Source organism: Portunus trituberculatus, chromosome 41, assembly GCF_017591435.1.
Source record: "Portunus trituberculatus isolate SZX2019 chromosome 41, ASM1759143v1, whole genome shotgun sequence".
Lineage (NCBI taxonomy): Eukaryota > Metazoa > Arthropoda > Malacostraca > Decapoda > Portunidae > Portunus > Portunus trituberculatus.
The window spans coordinates 11,360,037-11,382,483 of record NC_059295.1 but is presented as its reverse complement, the minus strand read 5'-3'; the positions used below and the strand labels follow the sequence as shown (position 1 = coordinate 11,382,483).

Sequence of the window (22,447 nt, the reverse complement as noted above, 5' to 3'; positions counted from 1 at the left end):
ACATACCTACAAATTTTAGCTGAAGCGTGACACTCAGAAACTCCAGTTCTCTGAATAATGTCAACTACATTACTAGATTTCACACCAGCTCCAGCCATGATTGTAATTCGACCACCTGCTGCATTTGTTAGTTTCTTCAAGACATCACAACCTTCCAGCGCTGTTGGCTTACCACCACTGTACCAAGTAAACATATTTATCACCTATCTCTATGACTCAGCTCCCAGTACTTTGCTGATCATGTTATGATACCAATATGGTGTAATACAATCAATGGTAATATAAAACAAACCTTAATCATGATTATATGTATCAACACACACACACACACACACACACACACGCATATATACAGTGATGCCTTGTGATAATGGACCTCAGTAATAGCTTTCACTCAATAACGGCCTAGACTAACCTAATCTTTTTCCACCATGAATCCATAGTTCCCAAGTGGCCGCACAGACAAATACACTTTTTATTTATTTATTTTTTTTTTCTTATGTAGGAGATTGGGCCAGCCAAGGGCAGAAAAATATTAAAAAAAAAAAAAGGCCCACTTGGGTGCTGGTTCTTTAGAAGAAAGAAAAGCATTAGCCAAAATTATGGAGCAAATGTCTTCATACCTCCCTCTTAAAAGAAGACAAGTTGTAGGAAGGCGGAAATACAGAAGCAGATAAGGAGTTCCAGAGTTTACCAGAGAATGGTATGAATGATTGAGAGTACTGGTTAACTCATGCATTAGAGAGTTGAACAGAATAGGGATGAGAGGAAGAAGAAAGCTTTGTGCAGTGAGGCCACAGGAGGAGGGGAGACATGCAGTTAGCAAGATCAGTAGAACAGTTAGCATGAAAATAGCGATAAAAGATAAAAAGAGATGCAACATTTCGGCTGTGAGAAAGAGGCTGATAAACAATCCATATATATATATATATATATATATATATATATATATATATATATATATATATATATATATATATATATATGCAACATTTCGGTGAAAAGAGACTGATAAACAATCCAAATATATATATATATATATATATATATATATATATATATATATATATATATATATATATATATATATATATATACACACACACACACACACATATATATATATATATATATATATATATATATATATATATATATATATATATATATATATATATATACTCAACCCTCGTTTTTCCAGACTAAATGGTGCAGGCACCAGTCTGGATAATACCAATGGGTCCTTCATTTTGCCAAATGTGGATTTTTGTCCCTAGTCCATTGTTGCCCTGAGTCACTAAGTACTGGATTGTAAATGAAGTTTTATCTACAATAAAATAAATAAAACAATTCAAACATTGAAATTTCAAACATTTCAACATAAACAAGCTGACAGTTTTTACTTTTCACTTCTACTCACCTATTTCACCACTACATAAGATGGATATTTACTTTTAAAAGTCTAATGGTAAGTGTCCAACCACCTACAGTCCTGCTTCAAATGTTGGAACAAAAGAAACAAAAGTAACTGCTACTCAAGGGGATTGCACATACTCCCAAAAGGAATATGTTCAAGGTTGATGTGAGTATTTCATAAGTAAGGGATTCAGGAGGCCAGATAGGACTCTTGGCTCAGACAGAGACAGCTCTTCCTCACCATGTTGTGCAAGGGACAGACACTGTAGTAAGAAGGAACAACAAAGTACCTCCATAAATACTGTAGTTTATTACTGGAGAATATTTTATTGATACAAAAGCTAAAAACATAATACATAAAATAATCTAAAATATTTGAAAACAAAATGAAACTTGAAATTTCACACCTAAATAGTTGTTCAAATGGAATGCTTGTCACTCAGTGGCAGAACTGAGCAGTCAACCATGATCATTTCTACACGAAACGATTGTTTTTAGCTTTCGTATAAATAAAATATTCTATAATAATAAACTACAGTATTGTGTAGGTACGTTATTGTTCCTACTTACTACAGAGTATCAGTATGTGCAATTCTTATGAGTAGCAGTTTCTGGTTTTTGCCGTCTTATTAGAATAATGTGTAAACAGCTTTTAAGGTTTAGACCAAGTTCAGTAGCAGTTTTCTGGTATCCTGATGTTACTGGAGCAAATATATTTAAAGGTTGCTATTTTATATATACCACATAAGTCAACCCCTAATTTTCACCATAAAGAGACCTTAAAAACTCAACTCACAGGCCGCAATATATGGGAATACCTGAGCGCATGAAAAAAAAAATCTTACAAATGAAGTGGCATAATGGATAAGGTGGAGAGTGTGGGATTGGGCAGACATCCATGCATAGGTTCAAATCCCATCATGTACCATCTTGAAACTATGGTTAATGCATTGGATCAGTGGATGGAGAAGTCAACAAGGTACAGGGGAGATAAAGAACCTAGTTTTCACATAGAAACCAGAGCCCCCTCCAATCATACAATACCCTAGTCCAATGGGGAGAAGTGATCATGTGACATTAGAGATGCATACTCAGGAAGAAGATGGGATAAGTTACAGATATGAGGAGAGAGATTAAAATATGCAAGAGTGGATTTTGAAAAATTAAGGATCTATTTTGCTGATATTGAGTGGAGAAATAGTATGTACAGAAAGACAGTACAAGGGAAATACGAAATATTCTTACAGAAATATAATGAAGGAGTAAAAAAATGTGTACCTGTTTATAGAGTAAAGAAAAAATACATGCTTGGTATAATGCTAAGTGCATACAAGCTAAAAATACTGTAGTTTATTACTGGAGAATATTTTATTGATACAAAAGCTAAAAACATAATACATAAAATAATCTAAAATATTTAAAAACAAAATGAAACTTCAAATTTCACACCTAAACATTTGTTCAAATGGAATGCTTGTCACTCGGTTGCAGAATTGAGCAGTCAACCATGATAATTTCTACACGAAACGATTATGTTTTTAGCTTTCGTATCAATAAAATATTCTATAATAATAAACTACAGTATTGTGTAGGTACGTTATTGTTTCCTACTTACTACAGAGTGTCAGTATGTGCAGTTCTTATGAGTAGCAGTTTCTGGTTTTTACCGTCTTATTAGAATAAAGTGTAAACAGCCCTTCCAAAACAATCATGAAAAGTCAGTGTCATAGGAATATCAAGAAGTTCAGTTTTCCACACAGGACAGTAGACATCTGGAATGGATTAAGTGAAGATATTGTAACGGCAGAAAGTGTGCACATATTCAAGAAGTTAGATAAATGTAGATATGGAGACAGTCACTATGATCCCTGCTCGAACCATGTAACATACAACTAGGTAAATACACAAGCGCACGCACGCACACACACACACACACACACACACACACACACACGCCTGGTCTCAGACCTATCCCAAGATCGGAAATAATGAGCTCTGAGCTCGTTCCGTAGGGTAACGTCTGCCTGTCTCGTCAGAGACTGCAGCAGATCAAACAGTGAATTACACACTATAATAATACCCAGATTGGAATATGCAGGAGTAGTGTGGACCCCTCACAAAAAGAAACACATAAGGAAGCTGGAGAGACTACAAAAAATGGCTACAAGAATGGTTCCAGAACTTGAAGGGATGACATGAGGAGAGACTAAAGGCTTTGGATCTTCCAACATTGGAGCAGAGAAGGGAGAGAGGGGATCTCATACAAGTTTATAAATTGGTAAACGGAATGAACCAAGTGGACAATGAGTATCTGATCCTGAGAGAAGAATATGCCAGTCGAAGCACAAGATCGCATAGTAAGAAGCTGAGGAAGGGAAGATGTGTAAAAGATATTAAAAAGTATAGTTTCCCGCAAAGATGTATTGAGACGTGGAACAGTTTGAATGAAGAAGTAGTGTCTGCAACGAGTGTGCATACTCTTAAAGTAAGATTGGATAAGTGCAGATATGGAGACGGGGCCACACGAGCATAAAGCCCAGGCCCTGTAAAACTACAACTAGGTAAATACAACTAGGTAAAATACACACACGAAAAAAAAAAAAAAAAAAAAAAATAATTAATAAATAAAAATGAATAAATAAATAAAAATAAAAAAAAGGTCGGAGATCTAAAAAAGGAATTTCTCCTGTAGGTTTATAGATATGAGACTAAAGAAGTGGTATCTACAGAAGAAGGGGGAGGTCTTGGAAGAGGCAAGAAATTAAGAGAGACTTATACTAATATAGTGTGTTGGAGGTTAGAGATTATTTGAAAGAAAACAGACTGGATGTAATGTGCATAGTAGAAAGAAAACTAAAAGACGAGATCCTTGTTAGCTTTAAAGAAGAGGGATATAATAGCTGGAGAAGAGACAGGAAGAGAAAATGGGGAGGAGGAGAGCTAATAATGGTTCATGATAATATATGTGTGGAGGAAGTGCAATATGGTGATGGTATTGTGGAAGTAATGAGAGTAACAATCAAAACAGAGGCATTAAAAAAAAAAAAAAAATCATAATTACATTATGTGCCACCTAAGAGAAATATATGGGGAACTAAGGAACAATAGGGTATGCAAAGAGAGGTGATTAAGTGCTTAGATAATATGATAAGAAGAGATGGAAGAATACTATTAGTAGGAGACTTTAACTGTAAGAGTAAACTGGAGAGAATTGGAAGTAATGGGAAATGCTGGACATTGGAGCAAGGTGTTACAGTTGACTATGGTAAATACACTGGATCAGTGGGTGGAAGAGTCAACAAAGTACAAGGGGGGAAGAAGAACCATCATTGCTTGACCTAGTATTCACAAAGAAGCCAGAGCCCTTTCCCAGCATACAATATCTTAGTCCAATGGGAAGAAGTGATCATGTAACATTAGAGTTGGAAATGCAAGAAGAAGATGGGATAAAATACAGAGAAGACTACAAAAAAGAGATTAAATCATGCAAGAAAAATTTTGAAAAGTTAAGAAAATTTTTTGCCGATATTGAATGGAGGAATATTATGAACGGAAGGACAATACAGGGGAAATATGAAATATCCCTACAGAAATACAACAAAGGAGTGAAGAAATGCATACCTATCTACTGTATAAACAAAAGTATACACACTTAGTACAATGCCAGATGTATAAAGGCTATAAAGACAAAAGATAAAACTTGGAAGACACTAAAAAGCAGAGAAATTACAATAACAGACAGCAGTATAAAGATGTGAGAAATGAATATATTAGAGTAAGGAGAAAAGAAGAAAGAAATTTTGAGAAAGATGTGGTACAAACAAGTGAAGATGAACCCAAACTTTTCTACAAATTTATAAATGGTAAGATGAAAAATAAGGAAACATTAGAAAAATAAATAAAGGAAGGAAAACATCCCAAATAGCAAAGGAAATGAGGAAATAATAAATGAGAGCTTCAAAACTGTGTTCACTGAAGAAGAGGATTTTGCAGAACCAATTAGGACATTGCATAGCCGAGGATTTCAGGAAATCATAGTACACAAAGAAGATATTGCAAGATTACTAGATAATTTGGATGTCAAAAAAGCAATAGGGCCACATGGTGTATCAGGCAGGGCGCTAAATGAATGTAAAGAGCAGCTGTTAGATCCAATTTGGGAAATGATTACAAGTTCATTAAAAGAAAGGAGAGTACCACTGGAATGGAAGAGAGCCAACATAATCCCAATATTCAAAGGAGGAAAGCCAACTAAGCCATTAAATTATGGACCAGTGTCACTTACAAGTATTGTGGGGAAGTTATGTGAAATAGTTACCAAAGAAAATGCGTTAAATATCTGGAAGAACAAGTTATATCAAACAATCATATGTGTCAAAATTATCAAGTTTTTAGTCAAGAGTAGTAGAAGGACTGGAAAGCAGAGATGTATGGGTGGACAAAGTATACCTGGACATATAAAAGGCTTTTTGATAAAGTCCCTCACAGCAGACTACTTTGGAAGTTAGAGAGCATAGAAAGACTGAGAGGAACTTTGTTAGATTGGATATGGGATTATTTGAAGGACAGGGAGATGAGAACTGTGATCAGAGATACATAGTCATTTTGGGGTAAAGTAACAAGTGGAGTGTCACAAGGGTCAGTGTTAGGCCCCATTATGTTCCAGGTACAGGCAACCCCCGTTTAACGAAGGTTCACACAACGAAATTTCGCTACAACAAAGGTTTCGTTTTACTACCATCTGCTCGTTTAACGAACACCAAACTCGCTTTAACGAAGTTTTATCTAAGTAATTTTTTCCAAATTTGAAAGCCCCACCGTATCATGCAAACTGACAGGCTTTTGAATACACCAGGAGCTGCTGGTACTAAGGCCTGCCTCAGGAGAAATCCTGAGACACCTGTAGAATAAAGATCAAGATCAAGCCTCTTGTGGACAACACAGGCGCTGCCGATACAAAGGCCTGACTCAGACGAAATTCTGCGTCACCTGTAGCATCAAGATCAAGATCAAGATCACACGCACCACTCACTCCCCAGTCAAAACATAACAGCGTCACCAGCAGCTCATCTTCCCTAGTTCAACTTACCACCAAAACGCCCTGCAATGTGGCCTAACGTTCCTAAGAAGACCAGGAAGTGTCTTACTCTAGAAGTGAAGCTGGGTATTATTCACAGACAAGAGAGAGGCCAGAAAACTAATAACATTGCTTGCCACCATCTTGATTCCATCTACTGTCTACTATTTTCAAGTCAGCAGACTCTATTAAGAAGGCTGGTGAGACTGCATCTAACTTGAAAGCTAAAAGAACCACCTGAACTTGTGACTCTACATTGGATAAAATTGTGGAAATGTGGTACATAAGTTTTGTATGCGGTACCATGATGCGCACTTTGTTTACATTCTACAGGTTGCCGGTTAGTGTATTTCCCGTTTCACTCTCCCTCCCTTCATAAAGTTAAGATTATCAACATTATAAAGTTACGTACATACATACATTAGTGTATGTTATAATGACTTAAATTTAACTACCTGAGGCACCTGACAGTAGCCCCTTCTCTGTTCCCTCCTACTTTCTCTATTCTCATTTTCATTCCAAAGCTGGATGTTGCGTCTATGTACGCAATGACTTAACTTGCTCTCGTGCCCACGCTCTTAAGTCTTCCGAATTTTCCACCATCTGGCCACGACTTAACAGTCACTCTCAAACTAAATTCATCTGTGCTGTTTATCTCTCCCCTAACTCTTCTGACTATAGTAATTTCTTTGACTACTTAACTTCTAAAGTGGAGCACATTCTGTCCCTCTACCCTTTCGCTGAGATTTCCATTCTTGGAGATTTCAATGTTCACCACCAGCTTTGGCTTTCCTCTCCCTTCACTGACCACCCTGGTGAACTAGCCTTCAACTTTGCTATCCTCCATGACCTAGACCTAGAGCAACTACTCATATTCCTGACCGTCTTGGAGACACGCCCAACATTCTTGATCTCTTCCTCACCTCTAACCCTTCTGCTTATGCTGTCACCCTTTCATCTCCGTTGGGTTCCTCCAATAAAAAATCTCATTTCTGTATCTTGTCCTATTTTTCCAATCCCTCCGCAGGATCCCCCAAAGCGAAGGTGCCTCTGGCGTTTTGCCTCTGCCAGTTGGGGGGACCTGAGGAGGTATTATGCTGATTTTCCCTGGAATGATTATTGCTTCCGTGTCAGAGACCCATCTCTTTGTGCTGAACGCATAACAGAGGTGTTAGTATCTGGCATGGAGGCGTACATTCCTCATTCTTTTTCTCAACCTAAACCTTCTAAACCTTGGTTTAACTCAGCTTGTTCTCATGCTATACAGGATAGAGGTTGCCCACAAAAGGTACTTGAGCCTTCCATCTCCTGAATCTCATGCACTTTATATCTCTGCCCAGAATCATGCCAAGTCTGTTCTTCAACTTGCCAAACACTCTTTCATAAATAGGAAATGTCAAAATCTTTCAAACTCAAACTCTCCTCGTGACTTCTGGCATCTAGCCAAAAACATCTCAAATAACTTCACTTCTTCATCTTTCCCTCCTTTATTTCATCCTGATTGCACCACTGCCATCTCTTCTGTCTCTAAAGCTGAACTCTTTTCTCAAACCTTTGCTCACAACTCCACCTTGGATGATTCTGGGCTTGTCCTCCTCTCCTCCTCCCTCTGACTATTTCATGTCTACAATCAAAATTCTTCGTAATGATGTTTTCTATGCCCTTGCTGGCCTAAACCCTGGGAAGGCTTATGGACCTGATGGGGTCCCTCCTATTGTTCTCAAAAACTGTGCTTCTGTGCTTGCACCTTGCCTGGCCAAACTCTTCTAACTTTGTCTATCGACTTCTACCTTTCCTTCCTGCTGGAAGTTTGCCTACATTCAGCCTGTTCCTAAAAAAGGTGACCGTTCTAACCCCTCAAACTACCGTCCTATAGCTTTAATCTCTTGCTTGTCTAAAGTTTTTGAATCTATCCTGAATAGGAAGATTCTCAAACATCTGTCACTTCACAATCTTCTGTCTGATCGCCAGTATGGCTTCCGTCAAGGTCGCTCTACTGGTGATCTTCTGGCTTTCCTTAATGAGTCTTGGTCATCCTCTTTTAGAGATTTCGGTGAAACTTTTGCTGTTGCGTTAGACATATCAAAAGTTTTTGATAGAGTCTGGCATAAAGCTTTGATTTCAAAACTGCCCTCTTACGGCTTCTATCCTTCTCTCTGTAACTTTATCTCATGTTTCCTTTCCGACCGCTCTATTGCTGCTGTGGTAGACGGCTACTGTTCTTCTCCTAAACCTATTAATAGTGGTGTTCCTCAGGGTTCTGTCCTGTCACCCACTCTCTTTCTATTATTCATTAATGACCTTCTTAACCAAACTTCTTGCCCTATCCACTCCTACGCTGATGATACCACCCTACATCTTTCCACGTTCTTTCAGAGACGTCCAACCCTTCAGGAAATTAACAGATCACGCGGGACGCCATGGAACGCCTGACTTCCGATCTTTCTAAAATTTCCGATTGGGGCAGAGAAAATCTAGTAGTTTTCAATGCCTCAAAAACTCAATTCCTCCATCTATCAACTCGACACAACCTACCTTCCAGACAACTATCCCCTCTTCTTCAATGACACTCAACTGTCTTCCTCTTCCACAATGAATATCCTCGGTCTGTCCTTTGCTCATAATCTTAACTGGAAACTTCACATCTCATCTCTTGCTAAAACAGCTTCTATGAAGTTAGGTGTTCTGAGGCGTCTCCGCCAGTTTTTCTCGCCCCTCCAACTGCTTATTCTGTATAAGGGCCTTATCCTTCCCTGTATGGAGTACTCTTCGCATGTTTGGGGGGTTCCAGTCACACAGCTTTGCTTGATAGGGTGGAATCGAAAGCTCTTTGTCTCATCAACTCCCCTCTGTTCTACTGTTCTCTGTTCTACTGATCTTGCTAACTGCATGCCTCCCCTCCTCCTGCGGCCACGCTGCACAAGGCTTTCTTCTTCCTCTCATCCCTATTCTGTCCAACTCTCTAATGCAAGAGTTAACCAGTACGCTCAATCATTCATCCCTTTCACTGGTAAACTCTGGAACTCCCTCCCTGCATCTGTATTTACAAATTCTTACAACTTGTCTTCTTTTAAGAGGGAGGTATCGAGGCATTTGCTCCCCTAATTCTGGCTGACGGTTTTGGCACTTTTTGTTCTCTTTGGAGAGCCAGCGCTCAAGTGGGTTTTTTTCTAACTTTCTTTTTTTTGCCCTTGGCTGTGTAAAAATAAATAAAAAAAAAAAAAAAAAAAAAAAAAAAACATAATTTTTACTTTCATTAAACCTTTTACTGTACTATGATGCACTCTTGCTTTGCTTACTCTCAATGGAAGTTCAAATCAGGGGTTAAACTTGTTATAATCGGTTCACTTAACGAAGTTTCGCTTAACGAAGTGTTTTTTAGGAACGTAACCCCTTCGTTAAGCGAGGGTTGCCTGTATATGTAAATGACATTCAAAATTGGGTAAACATTTATATTAATTTGTTTGTTGATGATGCAAAATTGCTAAGAGTAACCAAAATCCAAGAGGACTGTTTGCAGCTGCAGGAAGATATATACAAAATCTACAAGTGGAGTAAGAAGTGGAAATTAGAGTTCAATACCAAGAAATGTCACATAATGGAACTAGGAAAGAGTAAGAGAAGACTGGTATGGAACTATCTGATGGGAGAGGAACAAATACTGAAGACTAAAGAGGAAAAAGATCTGGGAGTGATTATGCAGGAAAATCTGAACACTGAAAAACACATAAGTAAGGTATTTGGATTAGCATATAAAATGTTGACTAATATTACAGTGGCATTTCAATTCATGGACAAAGACATGATGAAAAATAATTATCATAAGCATGATATATCCTAAGCTGGAATATGCAGCAGTGGTGTGATCACCAAGCTCTAAAAAAAAATAAATAAAAAAAAAGATACACACACACACACACACACACACACACACACACATATATATATATATATATATATATATATATATATATATATATATATATATATATATATATATATATATATATAGTGATACCTCAACATACAAATTTAATTCGTTCCGTGACAATCGTTGTATATAAAAAAAATCATATATCAAATAAATTTTTCCCATTGAAATTAATGGAAATAGAATTAATTCGTTCTAGTGATACGAATCTACCCACCAAAAAAATTTAAATGCTTTAAATACCAACCAAATATAGATTTAATATAAGATAAATACAATGTCCATTGTATGCATGATATAAATGAACTATATTGCCCAAAATAACAACTTAACCCGAAAAACTCGGGATACATCAATAGACGTTCATCACGCAAGACTCGGGGCACATCGATAGACGTTTAGACTTTTTATGGCTTTATTTTGGCTATTTTCTTCCCATTTTCTTTGTTTGTGAGCTGGCAACACTTATCAGGAGTAAACATATGCTATATGTCACTGTGTCACCAACTCCCATGATGGATGTTGGGAGCAACAGTGATTTCACGGTGTCTGATTCCCCCACCTCTCCCATGCGCCTTACTTCTACATGATCACTCTTTCCCACTGGGCTATGATATTTAATGTTTGGACAAAACTCTGTTTTTGTTGTGTTTTTTTTGTGAAAACCAGATCCAGCATTGATGGTTCTTCTTCCCCTCTATACCTTGTAAAGTCCTTCACCCATTGGTCCAACGTGTTTACCATTGCCAGTTGTAACACATCCTCCCCCCAGCATCCAGCATGACTTTTTGTATAATTTCTTCTCAATTTATATGTTTACAGTTTAAAACTCCCACAAGTAGCACTCTTCTGTCCTTCCTTAACATATTGTCCAGGCAACTTACCACTTCCCTTTGCATTTCTTTATGTACATCAAGCCTCCATGTATTAGTCTTCAGTGGCACATACACAACTATGATACTCCTTTTTTTTTCCTCCCACTGGTCCTAATTGTTATGCTTAAAACCTCAGCCAGCACATCTCCACACTGTACCTCCTCCACGTATATGTCCCCTTGAGTCATTATCAATACTCCTCTTCCTGCTTTTCCCCATCGGTCTCTCCTCTAAACATTATATCCCTGATCTTTAAAATTCACTTGGATGTCTTCATTTAACTTTGTTTCTGTTATACATGCCACGTCTGGTACTTTTTCCTATATATAATCTCTCAATATTTGTATACATGACTCTTAATGCTTTCCTTCCCCTTCCTAAATATACCATTTCCTCAACCTTATGTCTAGCACTCTCCAGTAGAAATTCTTCTTTTTATTCTTGTCCTTCTCTCGTTTTTTCCTTAGCTTCTTCTCAGTTCTTTTTTTTTTTTCCCCTTTCTATTTGATTCCTCTCTCTTTATCCATATATTTTTATATTCTGCCTTACCAGCCAGGCGTCCAGTCCTCGCTAATATTTTTTCTACCCCCACTTGCAATTTCATTTTAACTTTCAGTGGTCTTTTGGCTCTCTCACTATATCTACCAAGTCTGTATATTTTCTCTATTTCTTTCTCCAGACTGTTCTTCATCTTGAACCTCTGAGATAATTTCCTTAACCATCTCTTTCTCCTCCTTCTCCCTCACAAATTTCACAGGATTCTTTTTTTTCTTCTAATTCATATATAACCATACACTTCTTTTTGTCCACCATATTTCTCACTAATTCTTTCTTTTCTTTGATCACTTACATGACTGAGTCTTTCATTTTCTCTCTTATTTGTTGCTAACTACTTCAGTAAAGTTAACTTTTTCTTCATTTTGTTCTTTCTTCCAGACTTTTTTCCATTTATCTTTAGTTTTGTCTCACTTATCCCCTTTTTTGTTTCCACACTGGTGTCCAGTTTTTGCTTGAGTCCCTGCAGTGCTACTTCATCGTTTGTACATTTGCCCTTAAGGGCGCTATTTTCCCTTTTTATTTTGTCCAGAGTTTTCTTCATGTCATTATTCATTGTGACTATTATCTCTAACTTTTCACACTTCTCTCTCAGCTTTAGGTTCTCCGCAATCAGCTGATTCTGTTGTTCAAAAATCCTGGCAACCATTTCTCTCAAAACTTTAAGTTCTCTGTCCAGTGAGATGATCCTTCTAATGTTGGCTCTTTCCTCCCTAAATCCAGATAATTCCCTTTCTTTTATTCCGATGTTCTAGCTGCCTTAATCCTAGAAGAGTTTCAATAATTTTACTCCTGCCTATCAGTTTGGCTTATTTGTTTATATAGGCGGCAGCACCGACTGCGACGTCCATATCCTTATCTCCTTCCATACCTTTCCTCAGCCTTGATCTGCTGCAGTCTCTGACGAGACAGCCAGACGTTACCATACGGAATGAGCTCAGAGCTCATTATTTCCAATCTTCGGATAGGCCTGAGACCAGGCACACACCACACACCGGGACAACAAGGTCACAACTCCTCGATTTACATCCCGTACCTACTCACTGCTAGGTGAACAGGGGCTACATGTGAAAGGAGACACACCCAAATATCTCCACCCGGCCAGGGAATCGAACCCCGGTCCTCTGGCTTGTGAAGCCAGCGCTCTAACCACTGAGCTACCGGGTGTGTGTGTGTGTGTGTGTGTGTATTTACCTAATTGTATTTACCTAATTGTAACATACGGGAAAAGAGCTATGCTCGTGTTGTCCCGTCTCCATATCTATTAATGTCCAGCTTTTTCTTAAAATCATGAATATTCCTTGCGTTGACCACTTCCACGTCTAAACTATTCCATGCTTCCACCCTTCTATGAGGAAGCTATATTTTTCACATCTCTCCTATAAGTGGCCATTTTAGTTTTTCCCATGCCCTCTCGACATTCTTTCATTCCACATACACAGATCTTCCCTATCCATTTTTCCATGCCAATCATCACTCTGTATATTGCTATCAGGTCTCCCCTTTCTCTTCTGTTTTCCAGGGTCGGAAGTTGCATTCTTTTCAGTCTGTCTTCATAAGTCAAATCTCTTAAGTCAGGCACCATTTTGTTGCAGCCCTCTGTACTTTCTCTAGTTTCCTTATGTGTTTCTTTAAGTTCGAGCCCACTGTATTGTTGCATATTCAAGCCTCGGTCTTATCATTGCAGTAATTATTTTCTTCATCATTTCTTCATCTAAATATCTGAACGCCACTCTTATGTTCCTCAATAAGTTCAATACTTCTCCAATTATTTTGTTTATATGTCTCTCTGGCGATAGGTCATTGGTAATTGTCACCCCAAGGTCTTTTTCTTCATGACTGGTTTTATGTCTTCATTTCCTATCTTGTACATACTCCTGATTCTTCTTTCACTCTTGCCAAACTCTATTTTCTTGCATTTTGTCGTGTTGAACTCCATTTGCCATGTACAGCTCCATTTCCATATTCTGTCCAAGTCTTCCTGGAGTAGTTCGCAATCTTTGTCACATCTCACTTTTCTTAACAATTTTGCATCGTCTGCAAATAGGCTCACATAACTGGACACCCCATCCACCATGTCATTTATGTAGACCGAACATTACTGGTGCCAACACTGATCCCTGTGGAACTCCACTCTCCACCAAGCCCCATTCTGATGGTCTGTCCTTAATTATTGTTCTCATTTCTCTTCCTACCAAAAGTCTTCCATCCATTTTAGTAAACTGCCATGCACTCCTCCTACCATTTCAAGTTTCCAGATCAGTCTCCGGTGTGGTACCTTATCAAAGGCCTTTTTTAAATCCAGATATATTCCATCAGCCCAACCATCTCTTTCCTGTATTACATCTATCACCCTCGAATAGTAACATATCAGGTTTGTCGTGCATGAACGCCCTTTTCTAAAACCAAATTGACACTCACAAAGTATGTCATTTTCTCCAAGAAGTCTGTCCATCTATTCTTCACCACCCTCTCACACATCTTAGCTACCACACTTGTAAGTGACACTGGTCTATAGTTCAATGGGTCTCTCTTGTTACCTGATTTATAGATTGGGACAATGTTAGCTCTTTTCCAGTCTTGGGGCACTACACCTTCCCTTAATGAGGCATCAATTACTTCACAAACTTTTTCTGCCAGTTGCTCCTGCATTCTCTTAAAATCCATCCTGATACCCCATCAGGTCCCACAGCTTTTCTCACTTCTAAACTCCCCATCATATTCTTGATCTCCTCCACAGTTACTTGAAACTCCTTCATAATCCCTTTCTGTTCCATTACCAGTGGTTTGTCAAAAGCAGTCTCCTTTGTGAATACCTTCCGAAAGCATCCATTCATAGCCTCTGCCATTTCCTGGGATCTTCACTGCATACTCCATTTACTTCTAAACTTTCAATACTTTCTCTATTTTTGATGTTGTTGTTCACATGTCTGTAAAAAGCCTTGGTTGGTCTTTACATTTATCAATTATATCCTTTTCTTGTTTCTTTCTTTCTTCTCTTCTAATCAACACATATTCATTTCTTGCTCTTTTGTAACTTTCCCACTGCTTAATCCGTCTTTTCCTTCTCCACCTCTTCCATGCATCCTCTTTTCTTGTTCTAGCCTTTTCACATCTATCGTTAAACCAGTCCTGCTTTCCAACTTCTCTATGTTGTCTTATTGGTACAAATTTTTCTCACCTTCTTTGTATATTTTTATAAATTCCTTCCACTTTTCATTTGCTCCTTAGCACTCTTGAATTTCATCCAATTTGTCTCTTGAAAGAATTTCTTTAGGTTTCCAAAATCTGTCTTGGCATAATTCCATCTTCCCACTTTATATTCTTCATTTCTTCTAGATTTCTCTTCATCTATCACCTTGAACTCCAAAACTGCATGATCACTCTTTGCTAAAGGGCACTCCACCCTCATCTCCTCAATGACCATTGGCTCTGTACTAAAGACCAAGTCCAGTCTTGACGATGCTCCCTCTCCTCCAAACCTAGTATCTTCTTTGACCCACTGAGTTAACACATTTTCCATTGCCAGTGTCAATAGTGTATTTCCCCATGTTGTCTCTGATCCTTCCATTGACCAGTCCTCCCAACACACCTCTTTACAATTAAAATCTCCCATCATTATAGTTCGTTCACAGCCACCCAACATTTCTTCCAGACATGTTCCTGTATCACTTATCATTTCTTCATATTCCTGTACTGACCATGCATTTGTCTTAGGTGGTACGTACACCACTATGTAGTGCCTCTTTTTCCTTCATTAGTTTCTGCTCTGATCTTTAGCACTTCTGCCTTTCCCATACCTTCTTTCACTTGATCCACCTTTATATCTTTTTTAACCAGCAACATCACTCCTCCTCCCATCTTACCTACTCTATTTCTTTTCCAAACATTATATTTCCCTTCTCCAACCATCATCAGGTCTTCTCCCTCTCTCAGTTTTGTTTCAGTAAGACCCACAATATCTGGGTTCTTGTCCCTCAAGTAATCGTTGAGTTCTAAAATCCCGATATCACTCCATTTATGTTGGAATACATTACATTCCGCTCATACGTAAGTTTCTTTAGTCCTTTCTTGCTGTACTTTTCTGGGTTATGAACCACTTCCTCAGTCTCATATCCAAGATTCTCCAGAAAAACTCTTTCTTCTCCTCTTCTGTCCTCTCTTCATTTTTTCAAAGCCTCCTTTCTCAACTCATTTAACATTTCTCTTTCCTTTTCACCGAGATCTCTTCTCAACCAAATCTTCCTTGTTGTTTCCTGCTGGGCTAGCCTCCATGACTTCTCCACCAATTCATCTACATCCTTTTGTGACTTAAGTTTGATTCTTATTGGCCTCATACCTTCTCTTGTGAACTTTCCAATTCTATGGAAGTCCTCTATTTCTTGTACTAGGTCTTTTCCTCCTCCTGCACCACATTAATGATATTATTTATCACCTTTTTATGTTTTCTCTCTCTCCATTTTACTCGGTGTCTTATCCTCCTCCACACCAAATATCACCACACATCTCTTTTTGTCTACAGTTTCCCTCACCAATGTCTCATTTGACTTAATAACCTTCACCACTTTCTCAGCAATCTTCTCTTCTATGATCTGTTGATCTATAATTTCAGCAAGGCCCAAAGTTTTCTCCCCAGACTCTTTGATTTCCTTTTCCAGACTTGCAACTTTGTAATTTACCTCCTTTCTTTCCACTTCCTGACTTTTTCCATTCAGCCTGCTTCTCCATCACTTTTCCTAGAGATTCTCCACATTTTTCGCAATTCACTTTAATTAGCTTAACTTCCTCTTTCAGTGCTTCATTTTCCTTCTTCATATCGGCACAGTCTTTCTTTACATTGTCATAACTCGTTTCCAGGCCCCATACTTTTCAAACAGTTTTCAATTTTACCTTCCAACTCCAGAATTTTCTTCACATAAGCGCTCTTCTCCATTATTCCTTGAAATCCTGTGAAGTCTGATTCATCTTTCGAGTTCACGGCCGCCATGTTGCTCAGATGTAAACAAACCAGCTGATGGCTCAAACGCAGGCTACAGTTTATATTTACCTTCCCTGGACATTATTTTGCTAATCAACAGTTAACATGACTATATGGAGACGGGACAAACATTACCAGCTCCTTTCCCACCTTGGTTACTCTTAGGCAATGGTAACTGTAGAATTAGAGATGATTGCTCTGGAGCTCAGCGACCACCTCCGCCATCGGCGATGTCCCGTGTGTGTGTGTGTGTGTGTGTGTGTGTGTGTGTGTGTGTGTGTGTGTGTGTGTGTGTGTGTGTGTGTGTGTGTGTGTGTGTGTTTGTATTTACCTATTTGTGTATTACAGGGCCCGAGCTAAGCTCTCTGTGTCCTGTCTCCTTGTCCATTCCTGTCATATCTCTCTTTCATCTGATTGACACACACGCGTCAACGACATCACTGCTCAGTTTATTCCACTTATCAATGCTACGATGCGGAAACTGTATTTTCTCACATCATTTAGACAGATGTCTTTATTAGCTTTTTCCATGTCCTCGGAGATGATTACTTGTGGTCACCTTTATCAACTCTCTGTCCAGTATGTCAATCTTGTTCACCAATTTATACATAGTTATCATGTCTCCTCTTGTTCTTCTCTCTTCTAATGTGGTCAGCCCCAGCTTCCTCAGTCTTTCCTCATAGTCTAACTCCCTGAGTCCTGGTACCATCCTTGTTGCCAGCCTCTGTACCCTTTCTACCTTCTTCACATTTTTCTTCATATGCGGTGACCAGACACAAGCTGCATATTCTAACTGGGGTCTTATTAAGGTACATAATATCTTCTTCATCATTCCTTCATCTAGGTAGTGGAATGCAAGGCCAATATTTTGAAGCATGTTATATGTTTTCAAAAAAATCTTGTTAATGTGTTTCTCCGGTGACAAAGTGTTTTGCAGTTACTCCTAAGTCTTTCTCCTCATTGGTCTCTTTAATTTTCTCATCACCCAGCCTGTAATCCCAGTTTGGTCTGTATCTACTTCTTCCCATTTTCATAACATGGGTCTTGTCTATATTAAATTCCATCTGCCACTCCTTACTCCACTCATATATTTTATCAAGATCTTCCTGTAACTTGTTACAATCTTCCACATTCTTTACTCTCCTCATAATTTTAGTATCGTCTGCAAACATGTTCATGTAACTGTCAATTCCTACTGGCATATCATTAACATAAATCAAAAACATGATGGGACCAAGCACTGACCCTTGTGGAACTCCACTGGTTACCTTCTTCCACTCGGACTTCCTTCCTCTCACCACTGTTCTCATTTCTCTTCCCATTAAGTAATTTTCCATCCATTTTGCTAGTTTATCATTTACTCCTCCAATCTTCTTTAGTTTCCACATCAGTCTATTGTGTGGTACTTTATCAAAGGCCTTTCTCAAGTCCAGGTAGATAGCATCCACCCATCCCTCTCTATGTTGTAGTATGTCAGTCACTCTTGAATAAAAACATAATAAATTGGATACACGATCTTCCTTTTCTGAAACCAAACTGTCTTTCACTCAGAATGTTTTCACTTTCTAGATACTCACTCCACTTAGCTTTAATTACTTCTTCACATACCTTGCACAATATACTAGTCAACGATACTGGTCTATAATTTAGCGGTTCCATTCTACTACCATTCTTATATATAGGCACAATGTCAGCTCTTTTCCACTCTTTCGGGACTAATCCTGTTCGTATGGAGGTTTCCACAATATCAAATACGGGGTTCAACAATTGATCCTTACATTCATTTAGCAACCTCCCAGATATGCCATCAGGCCCCATTGATTTATTAATATCCAGATTGCTTATAATTTTCCTTACATCTTCCTTAGTAACCATGATGTCCTGCATTTGCTTTATTTCCATAGGCCTTCCTCCCATAAAATGCTCCTCCTTTGTAAACACTTTGCAAAAGTTGTCGTTCAAAATTTCAGCTATATCTCCAGCATCCTCATATACTTCTTCCCATTTTTACCTTTTCTATTGCCTCCCTTATATTTAGTTTTCCATTTATGAATTTGTAAAACATTTTGGGTCACTATCACAGTTTTCCACCACCCTCTGTTCATATTCCTTCTGTGCTGTTCTCCTTACTTCAACATATCTATTCCTTGCTGTTTTGTAAACTTCTCTTGATAATACATCACTGTTTTCTTAAGTTTCTTCCATGCCTTTTCTTTGTTCTTTTTGCTTCTTCACAATTTCTATTAAACCACTGTTTATTATTTAAAGTCCTCTTTCTGTAATATGGCACAAACTTTTCACAGCAGAGTTATACAAATCCATAAATTTATCGTATTTCAATTGCATATCCCTTTCCTGGTATACCACGGACCAGTCAATTTCATTAAAGAACTCCCTTATATGGTTATAATTTGCCCTAATATAATTTAATTTTTCCTCCTGCGTTCCACAATCTTATTCGTGCTTAATTCCGTATCCAGCTCAAAGCTTAGGACATCATGATCGCTTCTCCCAAGGGACATTTATGTTCAATTTCCTCTTTTAGAGATGCCCTGGTAAATACCAAATCCAACCTTGCTGCAACATCTTGTCCCCTGCACCTTGTTGGTGATCTCACCCACTGTGTTCAAGTTTGTTGCTACCTTTAACAATTCCTCTGCCCACTCACCACCGTTCACCACTTCGTAGTCTTCCCACACTATTTCTTTACAATTAAAGTCTCCAACTATCATCACTCTATCCTTTCTGATGAGTTCTTGCTTCATTCTGTCTAGAGTATTTCTCATCACCATTTGGTACTGTTCATATTCCCAAGCACTGGTTCTGGGTGGTATGTATACTGTTATAATATTAATGTCCCTCTTGCCATCTGTTATAAGCATACTTATCACTTCCTCATTTCTCTTACTATAGTTCACCTCCTTCACTATCAGATCTTCCTTAGTAAGAACCATTATACCACCACCTCCTTTATTTTTCTATCATTTCTCCATACTTTGTAGTGTTTTACAACAAACCAGTCTAGCTTTATTTCGGCCTTAGCTTTGTTTCCACTACACACATTATGTCCGGTTCGTTATTTCTTAGGTAATCCATACATTCTAGCCTCTTAGACAGAAATCCATCTATATTCATGTAAGTCACTTGTATTCCATTCCTAGTCTCTTTCTTCCATGTAATGTCTATTCCGCCTGTTTTATCCACCACTTCTTTAGCCTCCCATTTCTCATCCTCCAAAAAAACTTGGTCTTTTCCTCCTCTGTTCTTTCGTCATTCCTCTCTTTCACTTCAGTTACAAGCTCTTTCATTTTCATTCGCTCATCCTGTGACATATTTCTTCTTATGTAAATTGTTTTGGTTTCCTCAGAGTCCTTAAGTTTCCAAGCCCTCCTCAACAAGGCCTCAGCTGCCACCTGAGACTTTAATTTCAATTTTAATGGTCTATTCTTGCCTTCCTCAAAAGCTCCCAATCTCACACTTTCTTCTACCTCAGCATATAGGTCCTCTTCCTCCACAGAGATCTTATTCAGTAAAGACTTAATCCTGTCATTTTCCTTATTCCTCCTATCCTGCCAGTTTCTGTTAGTTTCCTCCTCAATCCTGTTATGATCACACATTTTTCTTTTCAGCAATATCTCTCACCACATACTCATTTTCCTTTAGTGCCTTTACCATTTCACTCTGCGTAATCACTTTATTTTCCTCTTCCTGCTTTTTCACTATCTCCCTAAAGGACCTTTGTACCTCCTGATGTTCATGGTTCACTTCTTTCATCCTGGCATCAATTAGATTAAGGCATTCCTCCTTCCTCAAGTCCTCTTCGGATATTTTCATCTCCATTTCTAGGAGTTTAGCCTTCATCTCTTCACATTGTTTCCTTAGTTGTTGGTTTTCCTTCTCCATCTCTACTTTTTCCTTCAATAGCTCTTTATTCGCTATCGTTAACAAATAGATCTCTTTTTTGAACAAATCATTCTCGGCTATAACTCTATCCAGTTTTTCTTCTATGGACAAAATGTTTAGGAACTTACTTTCCAGTGCCTGGATTCTTGCATCCATATCTAATTTCTCCAGTCCTCTTGGAGTAGTTACAAAACCTTCAAAATCCTTGGTTTGCCTAGGGGTAGCCGCCATGTTTGCTATCGTCAGCTGATTACGGCCAAAACAATCACCACCCACACTCTCCTCTCAGGGACCACTCTCCATATCCCTCACTTTCAACACTATGCGACAGTAGGACATCAACAGGACACTAACTCAGAGGTACCCGGGCCCTGTAACACCATAGGTATTTTCACTTCTTCCCGTCTGCAGCCGGAGACGAGCCATCCTCTCTCAGCGACAGCGACGGTGACGGTGTGTGTGTGTGTGTGTGTGTGTGTGATATGAAAGAACTAGTAATTTTAAAAATGAATAAGTGTGTAAATACAATAGTGGTATAATTAACTGTTGAACATAGTCCTATTTACAGATGTTACAATATTAATTAGTACATCCACATTATATTTCAATATCTAATGAATGGGATTCCAAATTTAGTACTATATAAATCATAAGTGACTTGCTGAAGCTTGTAAATGTGTCAGATACATAGTGTAATATAAGCACTATGATGAATTTTAAAGTACTACTTATTTAAAACAAGAAAATGATACGCGTACATACCTTGTAAGAATTCTCTGGTATCCTAGCTGTACTAGATTTTCTAGTTCACCAAGAGGATCCTGAACAAGATCAAAAGCTCTATGGAATGTACATGGCAGACCATCTGCAACCTGTAAGATTAGAAATAAAATCATAAAATTCACATTTCAGTTCCTGACATACTCTAGTATTGATAACATGTAACAAAGTTCAGGCTATACTTTTATCTCAGTAATATCATACCAATACCATGATTCTATTAAATTAAGATTCATATTTTTAGATCAAAACTATACAAAATTTAAAAATCCAGATATTATATCTATGTTGATGTATGTCACTGTTTATAAATTGATAATTTTCATCCTATCTGAGTTTACTTTACTAAATTTCAATATACATAAGAGTATCATTATCATGATCTAAAGATAACTGGGAAAGCTGCCTGCCCTTGAACTGTAAAGTCCTGTGACCATGATGACATCACTCTCACTTCTTAATGATAATTTATTACTTTTCTGAGTTAATAATACCTGTATGAACTGTTTGCTTAGGTCTTGATGGATTGTTCCAGCTATGTTTAATGCTCCAAACACAAGTCCATCAGCCCCTCCTTTCTTCAAGGATGCTGCATCATCCATAATAATTTGTGCCTCCCCCTTAGAGTATACCATGGGCCCCCCACGAGGACGGACCATACAAAATCTGGAATTAAATGGCATTTCTTAAATTCATCATCATGAGGAGCTGCTGTATACTGCTATGTGGGATATCTTTGTAAAAGAACTACGAATTCCCCAGGTAAACAGTATGTGCATATTGTTAATCTTTGTACTCTATACTGCAGCAAGATAGCATGTGTAAAAACATGCTTTCATATATTTTATCTGCTAGGTAAGAATCCCATTCACACTACAAACATAACATTCAGAGGCCCCACTCCAAGAGAAATTGCTCCAAAATTAATTTGC

At 38.1% G+C, this 22,447-nt stretch overlaps 1 protein-coding gene across 7 annotated transcripts in view; it reads right to left on the bottom strand.

The window, feature by feature from the left end:
• LOC123516502 (copper homeostasis protein CutC-like) overlaps positions 1-22,447 on the bottom strand; it is a 47,037-nt gene that overhangs the window by 3,408 nt on the left and 21,182 nt on the right. For all 7 annotated transcript variants that reach the window (XM_045275900.1, XM_045275897.1, XM_045275898.1 and 4 more), the window contains 3 exons: positions 22,010-22,181; positions 21,498-21,607; positions 7-177 (listed from right to left, as the gene is read on the bottom strand). In XM_045275900.1, the coding sequence (XP_045131835.1) occupies positions 7-177; positions 21,498-21,607; positions 22,010-22,181 (453 nt within the window). The remainder of the gene's footprint in view (positions 1-6; positions 178-21,497; positions 21,608-22,009; positions 22,182-22,447) is intronic.